A 12,086-nucleotide genomic window follows, 5' to 3' on the forward strand; every position below is an offset into this window, starting at 1 on the left:
GAATTCTGCTGTAACAGCACTATTAACTGATTCATTTTGAATTTTTTTTTTTCCCATGACAGTATCCCTTTAAACAGTAAATTGTTCACAAATTCTAAAATAGAAAAATGTGTATATATATATATATATATATATATATATATATATATATATATATATATATATACATATATATATATATATATATATATCCCCATTGAATGAATTTCTGCTATCTATTATCCTGGTAAAACAGCAACCCTGCCAATTGCCCCAATCCTCCTTATACATATACATATTAATACAATTATGTTCAAATCATTGGATAGGCTGTACCCTAGAATTTTGAATGTAAAAAATTAGCATGAAATGCAGGACCTGGGAACCCAGACAAACATGAATGTTGCAAAACAAATTAGACACTTAGCAAAAATGTCCATTTTTGATCCCTATCACTCCCTGTGAGCTTAAGGAAGATTATGATATATTTTACTGCTGTTGTTGCATTGCTCATACTTTGATTCTATGAAACAAATAGAGCAGTATCTTCATTATTTTCATCACTGTTGAATACTCATATCACCACAATTGAAATAGATGAGGCCATTTCATCCTTTCCATCTGGTAAAACCCCTGGGTTAGATGGCCTTTCAATTAGACTTCTACTTAATATACCAAAACCACCTTGTTCCTTTATTGCTCTCATTGTGAAATTCTACATGGGACAGATCCACTGTGATCCATGAGCAAGTCATTCTGAAACCAGATACAGACCCTCTAATATGTGTTTCATATATGGCAATATTGTTTAACTCCCCTGATCTAACAGAGTTCATATCCGGTCATACCTAACCACACAACTGATATAAATATAAACATGTTATATACCAAGACGTCAACGCCATATGATAATTCATGTGCACACTGTGTTGTTCCTAGATGTACCTTAGGCCCACAAGATTAATTGGTCAAAGTCACAGATCTTCCTAGTAGACTCTCAGCTGGACCTCTAATTACTCCATTTAATGGTGAACTTTTCCTTTGACAGGTGGAAAAGGAATCACATACAGAATCAATGACAGTTCACTTACCATTGGCACCTGATCTCCATGCTCCATGACATCTTTGATTAGTTTGCTTCTCTCTGTAAAATTTCCTAGGTCATTCTGCAGAAGCTCACTGACTGCCAGTGATGATAATCCATATTTCTGTGATAGCTTTTCACACTGGGTTCCTTTGCCAGATCCTGGACCTCCTTTAATGCACAGAGGAAAATAAATACACAGATTTATTACAAACGTAATTGCTCTAAGAGCACTAAAAGTCACAAAAGCACTGCTTAATGCTCATTCCAAAAGCACTTGAGCTTGAGCTTGGGCTGCGCTCTGCACTTAGTGCTATACTGGAAATCCAGAGAGGTACAAGCCTTTTTATACTATGACTGGAGGTAAATAGTTAGGGACTGCCTTATGGGGTTTACCTTGACATGGTAGAGTGGCTTATCAATTTTATTATCATAACTTTGTTACTAAAAAGCTGTTTTTGTAAATACATGCACTTGCATATATACTGAATTATTTAGAAGACGGGGACCAGGGTATGTGCATTGATCAATTGGCCAGATCAGTAACACTTACATTGTATTTAAACACATTTTTACTTAGCCTTGGAGTGCTCCCACAACCCTACTTGTTTTTTTTAAAATTGTGCCTAATCTTTGCACTTTGCACCCTGGCCTGCACTTAATACATAATAATATTTTCAAGGCTTTTAGTGCATCACCAGGGTCAGATTGGGGAGTCCATGGTCCACCGTGACTGCAACTTCGAGGGCTCTCCTTGCAAGATCAAGGGCCCCCCTCCTTGTCCTTCTGAACCATCCCCAACTTGTGTGGGCCATGTACCGCTTACCACTTTTTTATTAACTGTGGCTGCGATTGGGAAGAGGATGGTCTGGGCATATCAGCGGGCCTGGGTAGACAGGACCAACAAAGCCTGGGGCCCAAGGGTTTTTTCCCAGTTTCCTGCAGCTCCAGTGCAATCCTGTGCAAGTTGGTTTGATAGCTCATATCAATGTCAGGACTTTTGGATGTTTTATATATATATATATATATATATATATATATATATATATATATATATATATTATATTATATCAGTCTCCAAATATGTGCTGAAAGATATTATAGACAGGTTTGACCTCAGTCTCAAACAAGCAGTGCAAAAGGAACACTGTACTTTATAGATATTGCTCTTCATATTACTTAGCGACACCCACTGCAATATTTTCCACAGGTTACAATTTTGTCATAGGCTACCCTTGTTAAAGGCAATGACAAAGAGGTTCTGAAAGCCTTTTTTATATTAGAGGTACATAATGTAAAATGAACATCCAGGTAGAAAAGGAAACTGCCAGAAATTACACCGAATAAGACAAAGTTCTTAGCATTTATACTGCATTAAGTATCTGCAATCGTATTAAGTATTAAGTCCCACTTTTGTAGGTCAGGCATGTTGTTTATATGTATATAGGGTTAATTACTTGGTTTAGAGCTAATAACATAGCATTAAGAGCAACAGAATTTGACTGTTTAACACGGCATTTAATAATGGTTTACACCGTATCTTCAGTATAGAATTATATGACTCATTCACAATTAAACAGTCATATAATTGCATAAACAGAAACCAATCCTGCAAACAATTTTTGTCTGAATATACTGAAACAAAGCTACTAAGGTTTAATTTTTATTCTTCAGGGTGAATTGTTTTTTTGTTTTTGTTTTTTTAAAAAAGGTACAAGGGAGAATGTTTACTCATGTTCTGAATATAACTTTGTGTCATATTAGAATCTAGGACATATAGAACATAATGGACAAATAAGGAAAACAATAGCCTGAAAATTGCTACCATAGAAGTTTCTAGCAGAGAAGGTCCTGAGGCTTAGAGTCTATGAAGAAGGCTAAGAGACATGAGAAGGTCTTATTTGGCCTGTCAAAGGGCAATATAGAACTACCTTAAAGCTTGAAACTGTATGTCACCCTCTGCATGTTCCTGTGGGTGCAGGCTGGGTATCTTGTCCACATCTTAGAACTAATAAAATAGCACGTTAGACCTGTAATAGCTCACCTCAGAGGTAAGAGGCAGCGAGGCTAGTCAGCATGGGCAGTGGGTTCCTCTCCAAAGAGTATAGTAGGTTGTAAGGCCCCCGGAGGTACTTTGGGATCCCATGTAACCTGCATCTGGCAGGGCCCTTGCAATGCCAGCAGTTTGAGAGTCATTGAGAGTTAGTGCCTTCTTGCAGTTGGCCATCAAGCCATACAGTTAAATAACAACAAAAGTATGTGTTAACTTGGGCCATACATTACTGAGAAGGATGTGCTATCATGTTTCACAACTATTGGGAAAGTGCTGTCTCCTTAAAGGTTGGTTCACGTCACGTCAATAGTATTCTATTAGTATGTTATAGAATGACTTATTCTAAGCAACATTTTGGTCACATATTCCTTTATCAAGATAATAAAGGTCTGAATATGTGACCAAAATGTTAATTTTGCACAAATAAAAGAATTTTTCATTTTTAAGCAAGTCAGTTCTGTGAAAAAAAAATATATATACGGTTGTAGCATATTATAAATCACGAATACACTGCATAATGTGGTAGCCCACATACCCTAAATGTTGTAGCCCACATACAGAAACGTCATACGCACATATTGTCTCCTCTGTAATTGCACTCTCCTACACAAAAAGATCTTTGTTAAAAAAAACTTTACTTTTAAAGTAAAAAGAAGCCAAAGGCATGGGTGTCATATCATGACAGTAGCTGTAGGAACAGCACAGTTGATATAACAAAAAATAGTCTATTTTGCTCTCAGTACCTGTACTAGGAGTTTTCCTTTTAGACTTGTCAAAGATTTAAGAAATACATCATTTGCTTTCAATTCAAGGAAAACAAGCAATAGTAATATTAACTAAATGGCGTCAGTGTCGGACTGGGATGCCTGGGGCCCACCATAAAACCTTTGGCCACAGGCCCACTCTCCAAAATATTTTTCCATTTTTTGTCATTCACTTTCTTTATTCTTTTAATCACATTTCCTCAAATATTATCATCAGTCTCTACTTCCATTTCTTCTCTTTATTCTTATACAGAAATGGGGCAACTGCTGTGTTATAGGCATACAAATAGTTGGGTGAGTAGAAGGGCCCACTGACACCTGGGCCCACCGGGAGTTTTCCTGGTATCCCGGTGGGCCAGTCCCACACTGACGCGTATATAGCCTCCAGCTAGTCTGTCTAATACAGGAAGCCATATTATGTTCCCGAATGCAGGAAGTGCTGTAGTTTTGTGATGCATGCACGTTTCCATATTTCAAAATGGAGCCCAGAGACCTGCAACAATTTTTCAATTTGCAGAAAACACAGAGGATTGTGCCTATTTAGTGCACCTGCACTCTGCTATCCACTCCGTAAAAGATCCCTACTGCCTCTTACCGCTGTCCAATTGTATTCTAATCTCATAACAAAAAGTGTCTGTAACCTACCAGTGCAGAATCAGAAGACAGGGCATAGTCTGCAGAACAGGACCATAAACAAGATTTTCAATGGCAGGGATGGCATGTTGTACTAAGAGATACTTGTGGGTATAGCAGCTTTTTAAAATGCAAATCTTTTGTGAATTATAAAGTGGCACTTTCCCTCTAATGGTAATAAAGTTTGTACTGTATAACTAACAAACAGGTCATGTTTGCAGCTCCATCTCTGACATTTTCAGTATAAATGATACCATTAACAACCTAATTTTAGGATTACAGTAGAAAACTTACTGCCTCTAGCTTTAAAATCAATGGCAATCTATTACAAGGAGAGACAAAGTCACTTTGTATTTGATTGCAGCGCCAGAAAGAAATGTAAACACCACGAGAACAGACAAATATATTTTGCTACGAAATGTAACAGGGCAATCTTTATATCTATTTATAGAAAATCCAAGAAAATCATTAAAATATATACGAATCTAAAAAGTACAGTCAGCTGATCAAATCATAGGAAAAACATGCTGAGAACCCAGCAAACATAATTTAAAAACATTAAAAGTGGCAGCCCAATGCTAAACTTTAGAGAGCTGATACATCTCACTGAACCTCTTCCCATCTATCCAACTGTAATGTACAGCTTATTCACTGCTGTCAAATAATTACCCTGGTATGTACCTCATTTAAATTGTAGTACATTTTAATTCTACAGCACATGTATACTTACAATGATATTGTACAGTGCTTTATAAATATTTATAAATAATAATGATACTGTATATTTCTTACTGATAGAACTCTAGTGGATAGAATACTGATTAAACACTATCTATTACAGTTAGAGACCTGGGGGGAAATTTACTAAAGGGCGAAGCGGCTAACGCTGGCGAAAATTTTGCGTCATTTCGGCACTTTACCGATTTACTAATGGTAGCTGGCGTAAATTCGCTGGCGTAATTTCGCCAAGGAGATAGACCCTGGCCCAACTTCGCACTCTAATGCCAGGCGAATTTTCGGTCTGGCGAAAGAGCGTTACTATGCAAATTCACTAAGTTTTTTTATTTTACTGACCGTTACCTCTATCGCCAGACTTGCCTTTGCCACCTCAGACCAGGCAAAGTGCAATAGAGTAAATAGGAGTTCCTCAAATATAAGGGTGATAGACTGAAAAAGATTGTAAATTTTTTTTTGGGGTACCCTCCTTCCCCCTTACATTTGCTAACATATGGCACCTAAACTATACTGTAGTCACATGTGTAGGGCATTATAACAACTTTATATAATTTTATTAAGGTTCCCTGGCCTTGTGTAGTGTAATGTATTTGCTGCAGCATACACGGGCATTCTACTTTAACTGCACTCCGTATGCTAACTAGCGAACGCTAGCGTATCTTCAAACTGCTGAGCGTAATTACGACAGCGTTCGGTACCCTGTGCGCAACTTCAGATCTCCGTGAATTAGCATTGTCTAGGCAAATTTTTGGCTGGCGAAGTGTTGCGATGTGCACGAAGCCAGTGCTAGCGAATTTTTGCCGGTTAGTGAAATTGCCCCCTGGGGTTTGGACCACCATTCATGAAGGCTGCTAAAAATTGTTTAAACATTAAATAAGCCAAGCAATATTATGTTGCCATCAATATGGATTCATGTAGCTTATTTAGGATGGATCAAGTACATGGAGTCTATGGGATATGGCATTCTTTTAGTTCAAAGCTTTCTGGGTAACTGGTTTCTGGATACAGGATCCCTTACCTGTTCTGGGTATAGCAATGAAGACATATATAAATACTACCTGTATTATCAAGCTGTTTTTATAACAAGCCCATATTATTAGGCTTTCAAAATGATCCTCACGGATATACATATTTACAAAAACTTAGTTTTTTCTATCTGTCTGTCCATCCGTCCATATCTATCTATCTATCTATCTATCTATCTATCTATCTATCTATCTATCTATCTATCTATCTATCTATCTATCTACAGTATCTATCTATCTATCTATCTATCTATCTATCTATCTATCATCTGTCTGTCTGTCTGTCTGTCTGTCTGTCTGTCTGTCTGTCTATCTATCTATCTATCATCTTTCACAAATATATTTATGGCACGAAAATATCCTACATCACTCAACAGAAGAGTGTATACATCAAACTTACAGGTTACTGATTCATACAGGGGTTAAGAGGGCACTGCATTAGAGCTTACAACAATCTAAAATGTATTTTAAGGGGCAATATATTCATGTGTTTATCACGTATGTGTGTAGCTCTATGAATAAACTTTGTTTTAATAATACATTTTGCCCATTGTTTTAATTAAGCAAAATCTATTGTTTTTTTGATGTTGCTTACTCTGATAATTGAACAACAATTAATATGAACGATGTTTTATTTCCATGCTTACTTGGTTCTTTGCAGAGAAATGGTGGGAGGGGAAGGGAGCAGTTAATCAAATTAAATCTCTATCTATAAAACTGAGACAGAAGAAAACAGGAGAAAAGGATGGTCTCCTATATACTGAGTTGAACGCAAACGCTAGCAAACTCATCAGCCACCACTTCTCTCTGTCAAAGAATTTTTCATTTGGTAGAATTAAGGAATAAGGTATACAGGTAGGGGACCTGGGGTTTTCCGGATAATGGATCTTTCCGTAATTTGGATCTTCATACCTTAAATCTACTAGAAAATCATGTAAACATGATACAAACCCAATAGGCTGGTTTTGCTTCCAATAAAGATTAATTATATCTTAGTTGGGATCAAATACAAGGTATTTGGCTCACCTCAATAAATGTCCTTGAGTTTACAAGTCTAATCTCTTGGGAATGTTTTGTTTAGACTGCCTGCCTTCTTGTGATTTCAGGCTGATATACGATAGGAATGATATTCACCACTGTATCTTATTTAAGCAATTGTTCATTGTTATTAATAATTAGTAGCCTTGAGATATGGGGTGCCACATTATGGAAAAACCTCTGGCTAATATATCCCATAGCAATTATAAAGTATATTGTTTAGGCACACAAGAATTTGATAACCTGTGTAAAAGCATGCTGGCCTTTTGTGGTGATGGCACATGGGGAGATTAGTTAAATCTTCACTACCGCAGGTGACAAATCTCCAGAGAAAAAACTTTCCACTGAATAACAGTATGATCAGAGCAAATGCAAACTTGAGTGATCTGGCTTAACCGTGGGAAATTGCCACGGTTAATACAGATTGCCACGAGCCAAAAGTTTTACTTGCAGGGAATGTAAAGTCATTAAATGGAAAGTTTTTTCGCCCGCGCTAGTGAAGAACTACCCATGGCTGACAAATCTACCCATGTGCCATCACCCTTATACTACTTTCCTATATAAAAAATAGATTTTCACTTACCGACAACAAAGATTACTTTTGCCTTCTTCAGCTCTTCTGTAATGAGAAAAAATACAAGATCAATTATAAGACTGTTCATAAATTTTTGGAACTTTTGTTTTTTAGCATCTATTGTTATTCTAGTCTTGTAAGTATGTTTAATTGTTTCTTCTTCCTAAGTGGTGGGCTTGAAGGCTTGACAGGGGTGAATGATTACACACTGCTGTAGAACTGTCATCAATGTTATTAGTAAACTGCTAACTATCACTAGTTACAGTATATGTATTTGTGTGTTTCTATATATATATATATATATATATATATATATATATATATATATATAGTAAGCAATGCACAATTATAGTGGCATGTAAGAGTCACTAAAAAGCAATTACAGAAAACAACATTTTAGTCCGGAGATTATTGTTCTTATAATAAAAAGTTACACATTCTAGCTGTCAAAACGACTCCACTGAGCAATGTGATTCAGGCAAATGAAACATAAATCATTGCACTGACAGCAGCGATCATTTTCTTAAAACATACCTCCTAGCCGGTAGTCATCTCCAAAGGGTTGCATCAGCTCTGGCCTCTGAGAAGCGGCAAAAAGAAAACACAAAAAGATTACGTGCTAAGCTTTATAAACTGCCTACTCTGAAGGGATGAATGATATGAGCACTGCAGAGTATAACTACACCTTAAAAGAAAATATGTTTTTGTTTTTACATTTTAAAAGACCCATTTCCTAAACTAGATGTTTCAGATAGTAATGAATCTGGGTCAGGAAATGGTACCTACAACCCTCTGGGAATGACCAAGTTGCACATGAGTGATCTAGGTGCATCACATTAATAATTAACAAAACCAATTGACAATATGCTTATCTGCTAAACTCTGCTACTTAACCTAAAGTTGAACTGCCCTTTTTTAATTCTGATCCTGGCGCTAATTGCTAAGTCATTTTTGGCCTCCATAAGATTGCATGTGCTTTTTTATACTGACCTTCTGTTGTGACCAAGCTTGTCCTTGACCTCCACTGCTTCTCCTAATCCTTACTTCAGCACGCCTTCTTGCTCCTCAATCCCTGCCCGGACCCTGATCTGTCAACTACAATTTGCTTTATCCATTGGTACTGTGACTTGGCCTTTACTCACTGCCTACTCTACACTACACTGGTTACATGCTCATTTAAGACCCTGGTAGTGTTAAGGTGGTCACATGTGCAAATAAAGATTCTGTCTTTTCCACTCCAAATAGAGTTGACAACTTATTGACCCATGTATGGGGCAGGTTTGAAAATACCATCAGCAGGGGCTGCATTGGTGTGTTTATTGTGGGTACTTCACAATACTACCAAGTTCTTTATTATCTCTCTCTCCCTCACTTTGTATTGGGGGGGCAGATGGAGCTCTGAATTATGGCATGGTCATCTCCCATAGAGCCCATTTTTAGCAAATATTTCTACTTTTTAAAAATGATTTCCTTTTCTCCGTAGTAATAAAACATAACCTTGTACTTGATCCAAACAAAGACATAATGAATCTTTATTTAAGGCAAAACAATTCTATTGGGGTTAAAAGATTCTTTAGTAGACTTGTATGGAGAGTCAAATTATTCAGAAAACCCCATTACCCGAGCATTCTAAATAATATTTGTTCCATCATAAAATGCAGTGCTCCATGCAACAATACAATTATTTTTTATTTCTCAATTAACAGAAAATAATTATTTGCTTAAAATAGACTCTATGGTAGATGGCGTTCCAGTAATCCAGAATTTTCTGGATAATGGGTTTTCAGATAAAGGATCCTATACTTGTATTTTTAGACAACATACACAACATCTCAATATAAAACTTTACATTACAGAACTTTATTGCTGTCTGATTATTTGCTCAATATGTTTTTTACATAGTCACATAGTTAAATCGGGTTAAAAAAATACAAAGTCCATCAAGTTCAACCCCTCCAGCTGTATTATTATCACTTTATGTGCACAATTCACACAGGAGAATGAACCAAAGTTATAGAGTTAAAAGTTGGTGATTTTTAGCGTGAAGGACATAGTACTGCCAGCAATTGTCGCAGGAGTCCTTACATTTGCATTAAGAACAAACTCTTTAAATATAAAGTCCCCAAAGGAGGAAATCATAGTTTTATTGAGAAAGTTATTAATTACAAATTTCATATGCAATAAGTGATGTACACAGGAGACTAACCCTAATCACATTCTCAGAGAGTAATGAGCAAATTATTAGTATTCTGTTTTCAAAATCAGAGCTGGCTTTCAAGCTGGATGTGTGCAGACATTGGAGACTCGTTTAACAATTCTCAGAATCAGATGGTGAATGCCAATGAAGAATACACTGTATATATATTTCATCACTCAGAAGATATGATAAAGAGTGGAGTGCCACTCGAAACGTTGCATGTTGCTGTCCTAAGAAAAATAAAGACGGTTTTATGGAAAAAGGAGTGCTGTCCATTGGATGGAATTTGTATGCTCTGGAGTAGCCAATGTGAATGGGCTACTGGACGCGCACCCAATATCAAAAATTTGGGCAGAAATGTGAGTGCGGTCTGATTTGTTTTTATCACTCAGAAGATATAAATGGCCTTGAATAAATGTCTGATAATCGTAGCACATTTCAAAGCAAATTAGCAATTTCATTTTGGATGTTTTCTGAAAATACACTTTATTTAAGAAGGCAGTCCAAAAACAGCTGCACTAATGCCTCACATTAATATTTACCATTAAAGGATATTGCCTTAACCTGCATTATTTCAGCCCTTTTCTTGGGATATGTTATTTGGAAGGCTACCCTATACTCCTAGAGGCACTCATTAAGAGCTACTTTGCTTTTAGGCACCTTATCCATAATGATCTTCATACACAGAATCCATTTCACCTTCTTAATGACCAAATACACTCTCAGACAAAACCTTTACTCTGAATATAACCGCCTTCTATCCTCCTCAATATCTTCTTTACACTCTTAGCTAATGACCCTGTTTTTAGAGAATCATTTTTCTGTTCCAAATCGTAAACACATTTCCAATCCGCATATAAGCCTTCCGTTTATGATCCTTTCTGATCTCAGAAACAAAACCAAAGGGGCAAATTTACTAAAGAGCATAGTGCATTTTTTATAGCAAAAATTCACCAAAATGACAATTCGTAGGGACAATGCAATTAACTAAGGGCGAAGAGTACAAAAAAAAGCTCAGTGTTAGAGAAGTTTTGCATCATTTCTCCAGGTGAATTTTCGCCTGACCAAGCAGTAGTGCCAAGGTTCCTTCAAGGAGAACTAAAGCTTAACTAAAAAACTAGGCTAGAAATGCTGTACATTATGTTTTGGTCTTCTGTATCAGCCAGAAACAACCACTACCCTTTAGCAGGGAAGATCTGTACCTCCAAAGTTACCCCTTTAGCTCCCCATCTTCCTTTCTGCTAATTCACTGCACATGTTATTTGGTGCTGTCACTTACTGAGCTTAGGGGCCCACTTAAAATATACAGTGCACATAGAATATAAATATCACAATATAAGGCTGACCAGTGCAATTAGCATCAGAATTTAATAGCCAGCCTGGTAGCGTCAGCTTGATAATTTGCGACAACCCATAAGCTTAGCTTCTCAACAGCTACTCAGAGCCCACTGAGCATGTGAGTGTCACAGACACTTTCCAAAATGGTGACCCCATGTGACAAGTTGGAAGTCCTGGATCATTGCTGTTATTGAGAAGCTTAAACTTTAGACTTTTGCAATCAATTTAGTTAAGAAAATATGGCATTTTGAGCCATATTCAGTTTTAGGGTTTAGTTCTCCTTTCAGTGTGCCTCCGTCAATAGATGGAGCACACTTGCGCTTAAAGAATTTGGTGCAGACGTGATTCGCACACTTAACACCGGAACTAAAGCCAGGCAGTCTGCAAAAATATTTGCCACAACTGTGTCTGATTTGTGGCCGTTTTAACAAATCAGACACAGTTGCACCAGGAAATAAACATTGCCATATCAACCATTAACAAGGTTTCAGTCATACAAATTAGTCAGGCTGTGCGCCTAATTAGTAAAGGTAATATGATTATCATTCCTGGAAAGGGATTTTTCAGTCTGTGACCACATATTAAAAGGACACAACCAAATGAAACCTTGCAAATGATTATTAATTATTGTGCCAATAATTGAGTTGACTCCATAGAGTATAAAGC

General features: G+C 36.8%; 1 protein-coding gene across 2 annotated transcripts in view; it reads right to left on the bottom strand.

Moving 5' to 3' along the window:
- LOC108714198 (adenylate kinase isoenzyme 5) overlaps positions 1-12,086 on the bottom strand; it is a 130,738-nt gene that overhangs the window by 12,696 nt on the left and 105,956 nt on the right. For both annotated transcript variants that reach the window (XM_041590340.1, XM_018258186.2), the window contains 3 exons: positions 8,420-8,465; positions 7,895-7,930; positions 1,071-1,234 (listed from right to left, as the gene is read on the bottom strand). In XM_041590340.1, the coding sequence (XP_041446274.1) occupies positions 1,071-1,234; positions 7,895-7,930; positions 8,420-8,465 (246 nt within the window). The remainder of the gene's footprint in view (positions 1-1,070; positions 1,235-7,894; positions 7,931-8,419; positions 8,466-12,086) is intronic.

Source organism: Xenopus laevis, chromosome 4L (genome assembly GCF_017654675.1).
Source record: "Xenopus laevis strain J_2021 chromosome 4L, Xenopus_laevis_v10.1, whole genome shotgun sequence".
Classification (NCBI taxonomy): Eukaryota; Metazoa; Chordata; class Amphibia; order Anura; family Pipidae; genus Xenopus; species Xenopus laevis.